Source organism: Corapipo altera, unplaced genomic scaffold (assembly GCF_003945725.1).
Source record: "Corapipo altera isolate COAL_440 unplaced genomic scaffold, ASM394572v1 112, whole genome shotgun sequence".
NCBI lineage: Eukaryota > Metazoa > Chordata > Aves > Passeriformes > Pipridae > Corapipo > Corapipo altera.
Genome location: NW_020884899.1, coordinates 921,156 through 934,313, shown reverse-complemented (window position 1 = coordinate 934,313; position 13,158 = coordinate 921,156). Strand labels below are relative to the sequence as shown.

General features: G+C 40.0%; 1 protein-coding gene across 23 annotated transcripts in view; it reads left to right on the top strand.

Annotated features, from left to right (window-relative positions):
* Positions 1-13,158, top strand: part of ADGRL2 (adhesion G protein-coupled receptor L2) — a 173,805-nt gene that overhangs the window by 133,532 nt on the left and 27,115 nt on the right. For 16 of the 23 annotated variants that reach the window (XM_027648925.1, XM_027648941.1, XM_027648932.1 and 13 more), the window contains 5 exons: positions 4,789-5,085; positions 5,632-5,735; positions 6,576-6,761; positions 8,377-8,415; positions 11,302-11,485. In XM_027648925.1, coding sequence (XP_027504726.1) covers positions 4,789-5,085; positions 5,632-5,735; positions 6,576-6,761; positions 8,377-8,415; positions 11,302-11,485 — 810 coding nt within the window. The remainder of the gene's footprint in view (positions 1-4,788; positions 5,086-5,631; positions 5,736-6,575; positions 6,762-8,376; positions 8,416-11,301; positions 11,486-13,158) is intronic. The other 7 variants (XM_027648943.1, XM_027648934.1, XM_027648942.1 and 4 more) reach the window with 1 other exon arrangement.

The following is a 13,158-nucleotide window of genomic DNA, read 5'->3' as shown; positions in this document are numbered from 1 at the left end:
ACCCTGCATCCTTATTTTCTCAATCTTCAGAACTCTTCAGATTTCTAAAACTGTAGAGTTTCTACTCTGGCAGTGGGTCTGCTGCTCTTAGAACTCCTGGCTTAACCTCATTCTTTTTATGTTTTATGTTTATGTTGTTATGTTCTCTTTACGTTTTTATGTTTTTTCTTCTCACTTCTCATGGAAATTATAGTACATAACTGTATCACAGAACCATGGAAAAGCCCTGAAGCTCATGGAGTTCAGTGTAAACCCAGCCCTGCTGAGCCCACCCCGGAGCCATGTCCCTGAGTGCCTCGGCCGCACTTCTGATGCTGAGCAAATGCCCCAGCTGAGGTTTTCTCCAGGGGATCCTCCTGTTCCTGCAGTGCTGGTGTCTGCTGGCATTTGCCAAGGCAATGCTGCACATAAAACGTTCAGCCTCCAGCTGGTGCATCTCTGGCATAGGTGTAGAAATGGTTTTCAGGGCTACAGCTGACAAGCACCACTCAGGTGTTGCAGAAGAACATGTTTTCTAAGGTTAAGTGTAAAAAAGCATTTAAAAATCAAAACTCTAATTTAGAAATGAAGTAAAATATATCAGGTCCTTCAAAAAGGTACTGTGAAAAATTTGAGACAAACCAGAGTTTTTATATCCTTGGCAAATTAAGTGGATATGTCCAGGTACATTCCTTCTACAGGAGGTACTGATGGTCCAAATGAATCCTTGCTGAAATAGGAATTCTTAGAAGAATTTTAAGTTAAAAGACCTGGAAGAATGAAGGGAATTTTCCCTCTGAAAAGTGAATATGTGCATTACATTGTAAGGTTTCCTTGGTAACAAAAAGAAGATAAATCCTTTTGTTCTGTGTTAGTGTGTTAGGGAGAGATTTCATCTACATTCACCCCAATTTGTGCTAACTGTTCAAACTGAAACTGCCTCCCCTTTTGTACCATGATACCCATCATTAACTATTATTGGGTCACTGCAGGAAAATATGGATGTTGTGAGTGTGGACAGAAGAGAAACTTGGAGAGTAGTATCACCAAGGGCTTGAAATAATAGAAAACTATTGCAACAGCAAGAATCTACAACAAAGTCATGCAGCAAATTGTCAAATAAATTACACCTGTACTATTATATCAAATCTGATAGACTACAGACTGATGAAAGAGTGCTTGTATGAGTAAAGACAATGTAGTGGGGACCAGATAGCACATTTCTTAACCAGAGGTATTTTTGCTAAATTTTTGTCATATTTGTTATCATTTTCAGGGTGTAAATTTTTAAATGGCTGTGTAAACATTTTACTTTCAACTAAATGGATTTGGCAGGGTCAGTGAGTACTGGCTAGCATAATAGCTGGAACCTATAGGTAATTAGGTGAGTCTTCATGCCTTCCCTGCCATTCAGTGAAGCATGAAAACAGGCACACAGCAGCAATAAACAGAAGGAAGGAAAATCGTGATTTGCACAGGTTTCTGATCTCCATGGCTGTACAGAGCAGCTCAGTAAAATTAGGGTGGGCACATAGATTTCCCTGTGTCCAAACACACTGAAATACCTGACCTATAAGAGCATACACAACGGAAAAATCCATGCAGCTGATTTCTAAAACTACCTGGATGCCAGAGGTGAGAATGGAACCATTGGTATTTTCAGAAGTGCCACGTCATCTGGGCATTTCAGCACAATTGTAAATCTGAGGTCAGAATTGTATTTTGGGTGGAGAGTTTTTTGATTTGGTTTTTTAAAAACTTATTTTATGCCTGCCTAGAATAGAAACCTGTTGGCAAGGAATACTAGATAGCTTGTGTGCCTTGTCTAAATCTACTCCTCACTGTCAGTTGGGGAAAAAAAGTTACTATTCCCCTGCTGTCCTAGGCAATTGTGTTATGGTTTTTATAGACATCGCACTGTTAAACAGGTGTTAAGTTTTACTCCAGTGGTGTCTTCATTTTTAGTAACAGATAGCATGCATAACTGTTTAAATCAGCTATTAGGAGCTGCATGAAAGAAATGTGAATTAATTACCTTCAATTTGAGTCTTTGGATGTGCTTCCTATTGCTCTTCAGCTGATAGTAAGACATACCTATTCTTAAAAAAAAAAACAAACTAGGAGGCAGAATAGGTTTTGGGTTTCTCCTCAGCATGTCAAAAGCCTGGTCAAAAAGTCCAAAATAGAATCTTGCATTGTAAAAGTGGCTTTTTTTGGAGTTGGGCAAAAATTATGCATCTTCAGCCTTGTAGAGACTCAACCCTGCTGCTCAGAACAATAGGTTCGTAACCTTGATGTGGAGTTATTAGTTTGTTACTCTTCTTAGTTGTGGCACGTTAAACATCACTGCCATTGGCTGGTCCATTGGCAAGAGCTGCAGGTGCCACCACGCTCAGCTTTCAGAACGAGACACGTGGGGTGGTGGCAGCTGTCACGTGTCCCCTGGCAGCTCAGGAGAATGGCCTTGCACATCTAAGTTCCCACAGGTCATTGAAAACAAAATTACCTGCCCCCTCAAAGCAAGATGTGTTCCTTGAAGTGATGCGTTCAGTTGTTTCTTATTTTTTCGACCATCTTTTTTTCCCAGACTTCAAGCGCTGTCTGAAGTTTCCTGATACATTCTTAAATATGCTGACTTCTCCTTTTTCTTAAATTTAATTCAAGAGAAAATCTCTTAGAAGTTATCTGTAATTTTTTCGGGGTTTTTTTTTAGAGAGAGGTGGTTTGAAGTCTTTCCCCTAAAACGTGAGATTAAAAATATATTTCTAAGTATGTAGTACTGCTCTGCTATGCAGGTCGGTTTTGAATCATAGGTGATAGGCTTTGAAATTGGTTTTAATGGATAGCATGAACATTGTTCTACCTAAAGGTGTATAATGACAGTGGGATTATATTAGCTCAGGGCACAACACAAAATAAGTTCTGACAATTTTTACCTCACTCCTGAGCTTCAGAACGTTGTTATGAATTCTGACAATGGTATTCCTGAGACAAAACTGTCCTAAACATTATAGGGTTTGAGCTGTAATCGCAGTAATGCTAATACACATTGCAGTGATTAAATATGTACTAATTAGCACCATATATTAGGGGATGGATAGAAATAATTGGTTGTCCCTGCATCATTCTCCATCCCCACCATCTCCCTGTTCCCCAGGACCTGATTCAGCACTGCCTGACACTTGTGCAAGTGATTGCAAATGCTTTTGACAAATGTTAATTGGGAGAGCACTGGAAGGCTGGATGCATTGTCATCAAAAGGAAAATAGAGCAGTTTCACAAGATGTCAGGCAAGCACTTGCAGAACAGATCTGAGGATTTCTGGAGGAGCTGGCTACACCACGAGTTCAGCACAATTACACAGGCTGTGTTCAAGCAGCCAAGAACAAGACTGAAAAGAAGACAGGCTCTCTGGAGAAGTTTCTCATTTGTGAGCAGGAGAGGGATGAAAAGCACATCTTTGCCTTTGCTCTTTAAAAACTCCACTCTAAATTCATGTGAAAATAAAAAGATAAATTACTGTGTAAGACCTCTAATATGTTATAACTGAAACATAATTGAAAAAGGGTTTTGAAAAAGGCTTTTAAACTGCCAAACTACTGAAAGTTAATATTATTCAAAACACTAACTTATAAAGTAACTGTTGGAAGAAAGTGAGACAGCTCTTCTTTTGTTTTTATTTTATGATTTAATTTAGAGAAACTGCATTGTCCAGTAACTCAGAGTTCAAGGGCCTAGCAGAAGAAGAAAAAAAAACAAGAAAGAAAGAAAAAAGACAAAATTATTTTATATGAGCTTATTTATTCTCAGCCCAAGGAATCTGGGCTTTCATGTGCCTGTAAAGCATTGTGAACGCTAATGAAGATTTGGAAATAAGGAATGGTAACTGTTCCAGTTACTTTGCTCGCTTCCATTTTCTCAGTGTATGTGTGAAGGTGTTGAACAGGCATTCCAGACTATTCTCTCCACTGGCATTAACTGGAATTCCCTCTGGCATGGCCTGGGCTGTGTCTCAGCAGCCCCTCGAGGAGTCCCCACTGTGGGTCGGTGGCAGGAGCAACTGTGTGTCCTGGGCACCAGGGATGTGTCCTGGGCTTTTGTGCATGATGAAACTAGTCCTTGCCCCCAGCTTATAGGAGTTGTGTCTTCATACCTGCTTTATCAAAAGAGGGTGTTAAGCCCCCGAATGCTCCCAGAGGAGAACACCGTGTACGTGCTGTTTGGAGCTAGCGGGGTGTGCTGCAGTTCTCTCGAGCAGAATGACTGCTGGGTGGGAAGATGTTATCATAATTGTGGCCCTGGAAGGTGTGTGCTGGGTGACTTGAAGTTTTGGGGGCTGTTTTTTAAAAATGGTCTCGTTAGTTCCAGCCCACTGCCTTTGCTGTTGAAGCTGGCCTGCATTGTTTACGGCACACTGCTTCAAATGAGTCTGTCTGTCGAGTTGTTCCTGCTGCAGAAGTGATTAAGTAATCTTTAATTGCTTTGAGCGTGTTTGTTATGTACTGATAACTCGCTAGTGCTGCCTTTCAGCCTTTAGAAATGTAACTATCAATTTTTATTATGGAAGAGATTATTTGGAGAATGTGCTGAAACGTCATACCAGTATGGGTTGGGGGTAAAAAAAAAAGAAAAAAAAAGTCAGTCAGTTATATCTTAAGCACCCAGAATAGCAATGAGAGTAATATTAAGATAAAGGAAAGGAGACTCCAGAGAATCCTTTAAAGCTACATAAATAACTTTTAAATAACTTTTTTTTATATATAATTCTAAGTCATTTACTTTATTATTGCTCTAATTTTCCCCGTGCAGTGCCTACCACAGCAGTGACAATAACTTCTTCAGCAGAGCTGTACAAAACCACAGTGTCAACCACTAGCACCACATCCCAGAAAGGTCCCATAAGCACAACACTAGCTGGAGGAACAAAGGAAGGAAGCAAAGGACCCAGACCACCGCCACCCGTTTCCACAACCAAAATTCCTCCCGTGACAAGTTTTTTCCCTTTGCCAGAGAGATTCTGTGAACCGACTGAGGCCAGGGGGATTAGCTGGCCTCAGACACAACGAGGAATGATGGTTGAACGGCCTTGCCCCAAAGGAACACGAGGTACTGCCTTTAAAAATGTGTCTTGATTTCGAGCAGATATTTCAAAAGCGATGGGCAGCTCTCTCAGGATGAATATTTTTTTAATCTCAGGCTGTTTGTCACATGATTTTTTGGGTACTTGGAGAGTGCAGCCTCTACTGGCAGTGGTCAGTGGTCAATCTGCAAACGTCATTTGAGCGTAGCCGCAGAATTACCTTGTGCTTGCACTTTTGAGAATCCAGGTCAAATTTTAGGGCACTGCTTGAGGACTGTTGTGAAATATGCTTACAGCTGCCTTTCTCATTATTAGCTCCCCTCTGGATGAGCTCCAGGAAAAATCAAGGGCTTTTTGTTTGTTTGCAGAAAACGTCTGGTACTTTTCACTGACTTCTTTCGTTGCTCTTTGTAATCGACGTTATTTCCTTTCGTTTTTGTCAATTATTGTCAACTACTGCCATTAGCAGCATTCAGAATTTAGCATTGTTTAGGAGCACAGTGTAGCCAATTTCCTGAATGCGTGCAGAAAAATGGTTTCCCTTTCACTGTAGTTTTCTACATCTGTTGTAGGAACTGCCTCGTATCTCTGCGTGGTCTTAACGGGAATGTGGAACCCCAAAGGCCCCGATCTTAGCAACTGTACCTCACACTGGGTAAATCAGCTGGCTCAGAAGGTTGGTTGAAACCTTTTAATCTGGTGTACGCTGGTGATTAAAGATTTGAACGCTGAGCATTAATAATTCAGTTTGTTGAAGCTGTGTTTGTTACTCTGTGTTCTTTTAAAGCAGAGGGAGTTGTGTGTGCTCCATGTGCAGAGCACTGGCCAGCAGTTGGGTTCGTGTGCATGTTTTGGTGTGCCCTCCCTCTGAGTTCTGTAATTGAATCTGTGATTACACGTTCTCATCACTACTGAAAACAAAGTAGCTTTGCTGATGTTCAAAAACCAAACACAATATTTGCTTGATAAACCAAATACTGTAAATCAAACAGCAAAACCTGTGGTATGCAGCAAGGGGTTTTGTTCAGTCAAAATTACACTGTAATGAATAGATTTTTGTCTGAGTGCATTGATAACAGTATGATTAGAGTGCAGAACCACTTTCTGTGTTTTCCCTCCCTACTGAGATTTACAAAGTTTCTGAAAACTGAATAATTTGTTGTCAGTACCAAGCTACTTGACTTTTGAATGCCTCAAGCATGGGTATGAACAAATAGATTTCTTGCTGTCTGATAATGGCAGTAAAATAAAAGTGAGGATGAATAGCAGATCTGGCCCAGAAGTCCCAGTCAGATTTCTGGTTTTGATGGCTGTTAAGAACTGCTTTTGTGTGTCATGGATCTAAGAACCTTTAATCTTCTGAGATAAAGAGAACGTTATTGGTCTCAATTAGTTACAGATTTCAATGTATGTGCAAATGGTTATTTCACCACAACAAAGGTACACAGGGAATTGGAATTAGGAGCCTCAAGCAGAACAAGGGACCCTGCTGAGATAATATAAATTGTCATTTCAGATCAGAAGTGGGGAAAATGCTGCTAGTCTGGCCAATGAACTGGCTAAACACACCAAAGGCCCAGTGTTTGCTGGCGATGTGAGTTCCTCAGTGAGGCTGATGGAACAGCTCGTGGACATTCTGGATGCTCAACTTCAGGAACTACGGCCCAGTGAAAAGGACTCTGCTGGAAGGAGTTATAACAAGGTACACACCTCCCATCACCTCCTCATGCTGGGATAACCATTGCCCTTGGGTTTGTGTTCTTTTCCTTTCAGAAATATTAATCTGTACTTTGTTCCTGCGTGCGTGTAGTTCTGGAATAAGCATATAAGGGAAAACAGCAGTAAATACACGGCAGAAAGTTGCAATTACCTTCTTTAGGGAATAAGATATAATTCACAATAGCTGACTGGTCCTAAAATACATAGCTGTGTCCCGTATTAAAATCTGGAATGCATTATAACTAGTGTGAGGGAAATGAGTATCAGCTCTCAGAAATTCTGTAACAAGTCAGCGTGTTTATCCGGTGATCCTTTTAACCCTAAATGTGTAATAAAATCAGTGGGATTCTGCATAGGTGCAGGGTTTTATTTTGATCTGACTTTCTGCAGAATAATAGCACTTTCTTAGCCTTTTAAAGACACCGACATGACTTAAAATTGATCTTTATAAAAATGCCTTAATACACATGTCTAAAACATAGCTAAATTCATGTTTTCTCTGGCATAATGTTCCAAGAAACATTGCAGAGAAAATGTATGTTTTTGTGGTTTAAATGGAAATTGCAAGTGTTGTTACTTTCCTCTTTTTCTCAGAGGGAATGCTGTGTTTCTCAGCCTCTGCCTTGTGTCAACCGAGTCAGCAACCCACAAATGAAGTTTTTTTTCCTCCTCCTTTAGAGAGAGATGCACTCCTCTGTTATTTTGGCAGTAGTTTTATTTACAGTCCCTAGCTGCCCTTAAAATAGTTTTCCCAGAGACAGATCAAGTGCCCACACAGGGATTTCCTCCTTTGGCCTTTTCATACAAATCCCACTCTTTGGACAAAAGGTATCTGGACACCCGTGTAAAGGTTGCTGTGCTGGTTCTGGCTAGGATGGAGTTAATGCTGTTCACAGTGGCTACTATGGGGCTATGCCTTGGGTTTGTGGTGAACACCTGTTGCTAATGCAGAGCTGTTTTGTTTTTGCTGGGCAGCCCTTGCACAGCCCTGTTCTCACACTGCCATGCTGGTGAGGAGGTTGGGGGTGCATGGGAAACTGGGAGGGGACACCCCAGGACAGCTGAGCCCAGCTCACCAAAGGGATGTTCCATACCCTGTGGCATCCTGCTCCCTATGTAAAGCTGCTGGGGATTAGGAAGAAGAGGGGGACATCAGGAGCTATGGTGTTTGTCTTCCCCCATAACAGTTGTGATGGAACCTGGCTTTCCTGGGCTGGCTGAACACCTGCCTGCCCCTGGGAAGCAGTGAATTCCTTGGTTTGCTCTGCTTGAATGCCTGGCTTTTGTTTTACCTGTTGAACTGCCTTTATCTCAACTCGTGAGTTTTCTCACTCCTACCCTTGTTATTCTTCCCCCCATGGTGCTGGTGAGGGAATGAGCGAGGACTGTGTGGGACTTGCCAGCTGGACTTAAACCACAGTTGGAGAAAAATGTTTCCTGTGTGATGTTTTTTTTGTAGTCATTGTGGACAGAAACTAGATTACTGTCCAGGCTGTAGTTCAAAACCAGGATTTGAAAAAACAGAGTATTTTTTTTCCTATTTCTGAAGCTTTCCAGAATCTGTCTAACTTCTGATTTTTTTTTTCCTTACTAAAAAGCTCCAAAAACGAGAGAAGACATGCAGGGCTTACCTTAAGGTATCTCTCCTGTGCTGTCACCCTGCTTTCTCCCTGCTTCAGCAACCTGCCACGCTTTATCATCTTGCTGCATGATCCTATGTATTTCAGTCTTTGATAAATGTGTATTGTGCCCCATATCAACTTTACAAATGTTGGCTTTGCACAGGTATAACACTCAGAAAAAAAAATTTATCATCAAAGTTTATACGTCTTTTACCTCAACTTGTTTGAAACAAAAAGAGCAGAAAGGGTTATTTTCTGAATTGGAAATAACATCTATCTCATAATAAAACCTTGGGTAGGGGAAAAAGCTGGCAATTTAAAGAAATTACTTCATCCTGGTAGAATTTTATATCAAAGACTGTTTAGAGTTAATTTGCTTGTGTGAAAAATGTACTTTATATAGCTTGCTTTGTTCTCTGTGTATCTGTATACCTAGTAAAATCACTCTTTCTTACGGTTTTAAGAATTGTCACAATTCAGTGACTTCAGGATAAAATGCAAAGACAAACATTTCTGTAACTTCACTAGTAAAGTGTCTGCCATGTGTCCCATTAACCAGGCTCTATGGAAGGCATGTCACACATTGCTACCTGATTTCCAGTTCCTTTCATCAGCTGTAGAATGGTTGTCTGTACTGGCCAACTCCTTCTCTGCTGTACAGTGCCAGTAATGCCACTTCGCCCCTGTGAAGGAGAGAAAACAGTCCTGGAACACGTTTAAGTCCTGGAACACATGTGTCTGGCTCTGAAAAATTTTCTTGCACGTTTTTTCAAAACTTATAAAATGCTGATTTTTACTTGTACCCTTTGAGATGAAATGTAAGAATGATTTTTGAAAAGAACTTTGAAATACTTTGCAACATAATAAAATTAATTAAGATTCTTATTGAAGAGAGATTTCTCTGTACAGGGCACTTCTGTCTTTTTTCCTGAAGCCCTGGAAGTGGATGGGAGATGTCCAGTTGTGCAGAAATTTGACAAAAAGAGGCAAAGATCTGGAGAGAAAATAGCTTCTCAAATAATAATAATAATAGCAATAGTTTCTTATTAGAAAATATTTTTTAATACTAAAGGGAAATGCAGCAGATATGGTTTGAGTGGAGTGGGTTTGTGTGGTTCCTTTTCATTAGTAAGCAGGATCATGAGAAGAACTGTGTCACAGGGGCCAGGGGCTCTTTCCCACCATCCACTTGCCTCTGCCTGAGAGGAGAAGCACCTCAGAAATATTACTGGGCAGGTGATCATTTTCCACAAGAAAAATGCAGGGTTAGGTTACGCCCTAATAAATAAAATAGTATCACATTAACGAACACCCCCCGTCAGCACAGTGTGGGGATACATGAGAATCCCCGGCACAACCTGCATTTCCAACCGGTGTCATTTTCTGTAGGTCTCAAATGGGCTTCTCTGCTTAGATAAGACTAATAAACCTCTTGAAATTACAAATCAAAAGCTGACTTACACTATGCAAATGAAGCAAGTTCCCACTTTGTGACAGAGGATTCATTTGTACCTCAGATTAGAGGCTCCAATCTGTATTTCTTGGTGACTAATGAATCTGGCCTCTGCAGACCAATTTTTGTTCCACTCTAGTTAATGGCTGCAGCAGGATCAGTGTGAGCATTTTGACTATTCTGTCTCCCATTAGAGGAAGAAAAAAGGCTTTAATGCCACGTCGAAGTATCTTCCACCTGCCAGGAAGGTCATGGTGGCTCACAGTGCAGACAGAAAGAGGATATTAAAATGGATTAGGCTAATTAATCTTACTCTGACAATAGCCTTGACCAACTTTTTGTATTCGTTTGTTTGCACCATGTGGTATTTCCAGGCCGACATCTTTCTGTTTGTACAATGTCTTCTGTTTCCATTTCCAGTGCTTTTAAATTGATCAAACAAATTACATATATGCTTAATGACACATTATGAGTAGGTAAATGGGACAGAGTAAACAGGGTGTTCCAGCAATGCATGGTGTACTCAATGCACAGCTACATTATGCATTAATGTAAAAGCCTGCCTTCAATTGATTAACTGATTACTCTGATTGGATTATTTTGTAAAAATAATGTAATCATGTCACTGAATTATTCTTCTTCCTTGTTTATTGTTACTTTATATGCAGCTTAATGAACCTTAAAACATGACGATAGAGTTGTTACAAGTAAAACTTTTTTAAAGTGGCAGTTTTTTTCGGCTTTCCAGTTTTGCCTTCCCCGATAACAGGCACAGTCAGTGGACATCTTGTTTGCTCTATTGATTTCCTTTTCTGACTGACCTTTGTGCAGGAATGGGAGTTGGTAATCTTTTTAAGTATCTATGAACAGGTACAGGAACAGGAGGGGGAGTGAGAGTGGCCAGGGCTAATTTATATCCACTGAGTCAGCTTCATTGCATGCCTCCTGTAATAAAGGAGGCAGTTTGTCATAGACAAGTAGTTTATAGTGCTGGGGCTGCATTAGCTGGCCTCAGTTTCCAGAGGAGGAGTATTGTCATTTTAGCTAAACTGCAGAATGCTAATTTTGGCATTAGTATTTTTAAATAGAAGTTATACGTTTTGACATTAACTTTAAGATGAAAGCTCCAGGCAAAACTTCTGGCATTTATTTTTACATTTTTTCAGCACATTAATAATACCATCTTTATATCTGGCACAAAACAAGTCAAATCTGCATGTTTACCACTTAGAGACCACACAATGCTAGTGGCTAACTGCACTTCTATTCATGCTAATCCAACGAGAGGATGGAAAATATTTTACTGTTGAAAATTGTGTTCTAGTGCCATTAAATCACAGTAAATCATTCTGACAGTTAAGTATTATAATTGTCACCAGATAACATTGGAAATATTCCCCAGCTGCCTAGGGCAATCAGACCTAATGATAGTTTTGTAATGAATGCAGGCAATTGTGGATACAGTGGACAACCTGCTCAGGCCTGAAGCTCTGGAGTCCTGGAAGGACATGAATTCTTCAGAGCAAGCCCATGCAGCCACAATGTTACTTGATACATTAGAAGAAGGGGCTTTTGTTTTGGCTGATAATCTCTTAGAACCAACCAGAGTCTCAATGCCCACAGAAAACATCGGTAAGTAAACTTCTTTTCTAGCAGAAATTCAAGTGCTCTCCATTGCTTTACAAAATGAGGGAAAAATACTCCAGACAGCAGCATAACCCTCTGAAGCTGAGCTGCACAACATTTAGTGGAAAAGGGAATGCTCCACAGTGACGTTCTTCTTCAGTGTCATTAATACAGTATAAAATGGAAAGTAGTTGATGTTGCAAAGTTGATTTACCACTGAAAAATCATTAGCAGAACGCATGGATGTGAAGAGTGCTTAAATGGCACAGTATGGATTTTTTGAGGTATCTGCTTTCTGTAGAGCTGCAGAAAATGCTTCTCTGTTATATATAAACTGTTCCTAATGAATTTAAATTATTTTTTTTGCAACATACTGTGCCAGTTAAATATTTTAGGTAGTCAGAACATAGGCCAAATGTTTATAATAAACATGACTGCCTTCAGGTAAAAATGTGTTCAGTGAACTACATCTCCCATAATGCAGAATAGCTGTGCTTCAGAGGCTGCACAGGAGCTGAAGATAGTTGGAGCCTAATTTAGAATTTGAGTGGTGACAGAGAAATGAAGGGGTTTGGTATTAGAGATGTGCAAATATTGTTACGCAGGGTGTGCTAAAGCAAAAATCATTGCTATGCATAAAATTAAAATTCCTCCAACTTATTACAGAGATTAATGTTGTCTCAGTGAGGTACGAGGAACCTGAAAGTCTGCTAAGATGCAGAGTACCGAGATAGAGACTTGGAGGAGGGTGCAGAAATTAGACTTTTCACGTTTCAGTGTCTGCATATTTGTAACTGTAGAAGATGACTCTGCCTAGTTTTTAATTGAATAGGAGGATACTGGGAAAGGATGGGGAAGGGCTCTACAGTCCCTTATCAGAGCTGTCTTAGAGTCACAGTAACACATCACCAGTGCCATGCAGGACATGTACATGTATGGCCTAGGAAAGAGAAGTCATTTCCCAGTTTCACACCTTTTGTCAGTCTAGTTCACACCTGTAGTTAGACCAGTTTAATGTAACACACATTTTGTCAACCAGTTGTCCACTCTCACCTATATGATTTTATCCACCAAAGTGTTTGATGGCAATCCCACAAAAGTTTCCCAGTATACAGTGTGTTATAAAAGTAATACCTAAGTACAGTCGAGTGGCATCTGATTTTTCATTTTGTTTTTTAGCAGAACTAATAAAATGGTTTCCTATAAACCTTTATACGGAATTACATCTAGGAAAAAAATTAGAAATTATTTTTAGCTATGAATACTGATTTTTCTAGATGCACAGCTTAACTATTCTTAGGTATTCTTTGCTGACTGTTTAAAAAACTCTTTATATCTAAATCAATACTTAAAGTTCTAAATTTGTCAGCAGGGGATACTGCATAGACATTAGGATCTTCAAAACTAACATTTTTCTGCAATGTGTGTGGTATTTTAAGTGGACGTTTTGGGGGCACAAACTAGGGGGAGGTTTGATATCATGTTATCACTATTAAAGTGCTGTCATTTTAGCAGTGTACACTAGATTTAGTTAAAGAAGCTAGCTGTGTGTGATTGAAACATGCAGTACAAATCTGCCTTACAGACAGCAGTGTGAGAAAACTAAAAAAGGAGTGGGGGGAAAGATTGTCATCTGGCATATTGCAATCTGGCCAAGAGACTTTCTCTTCATTCTCCTT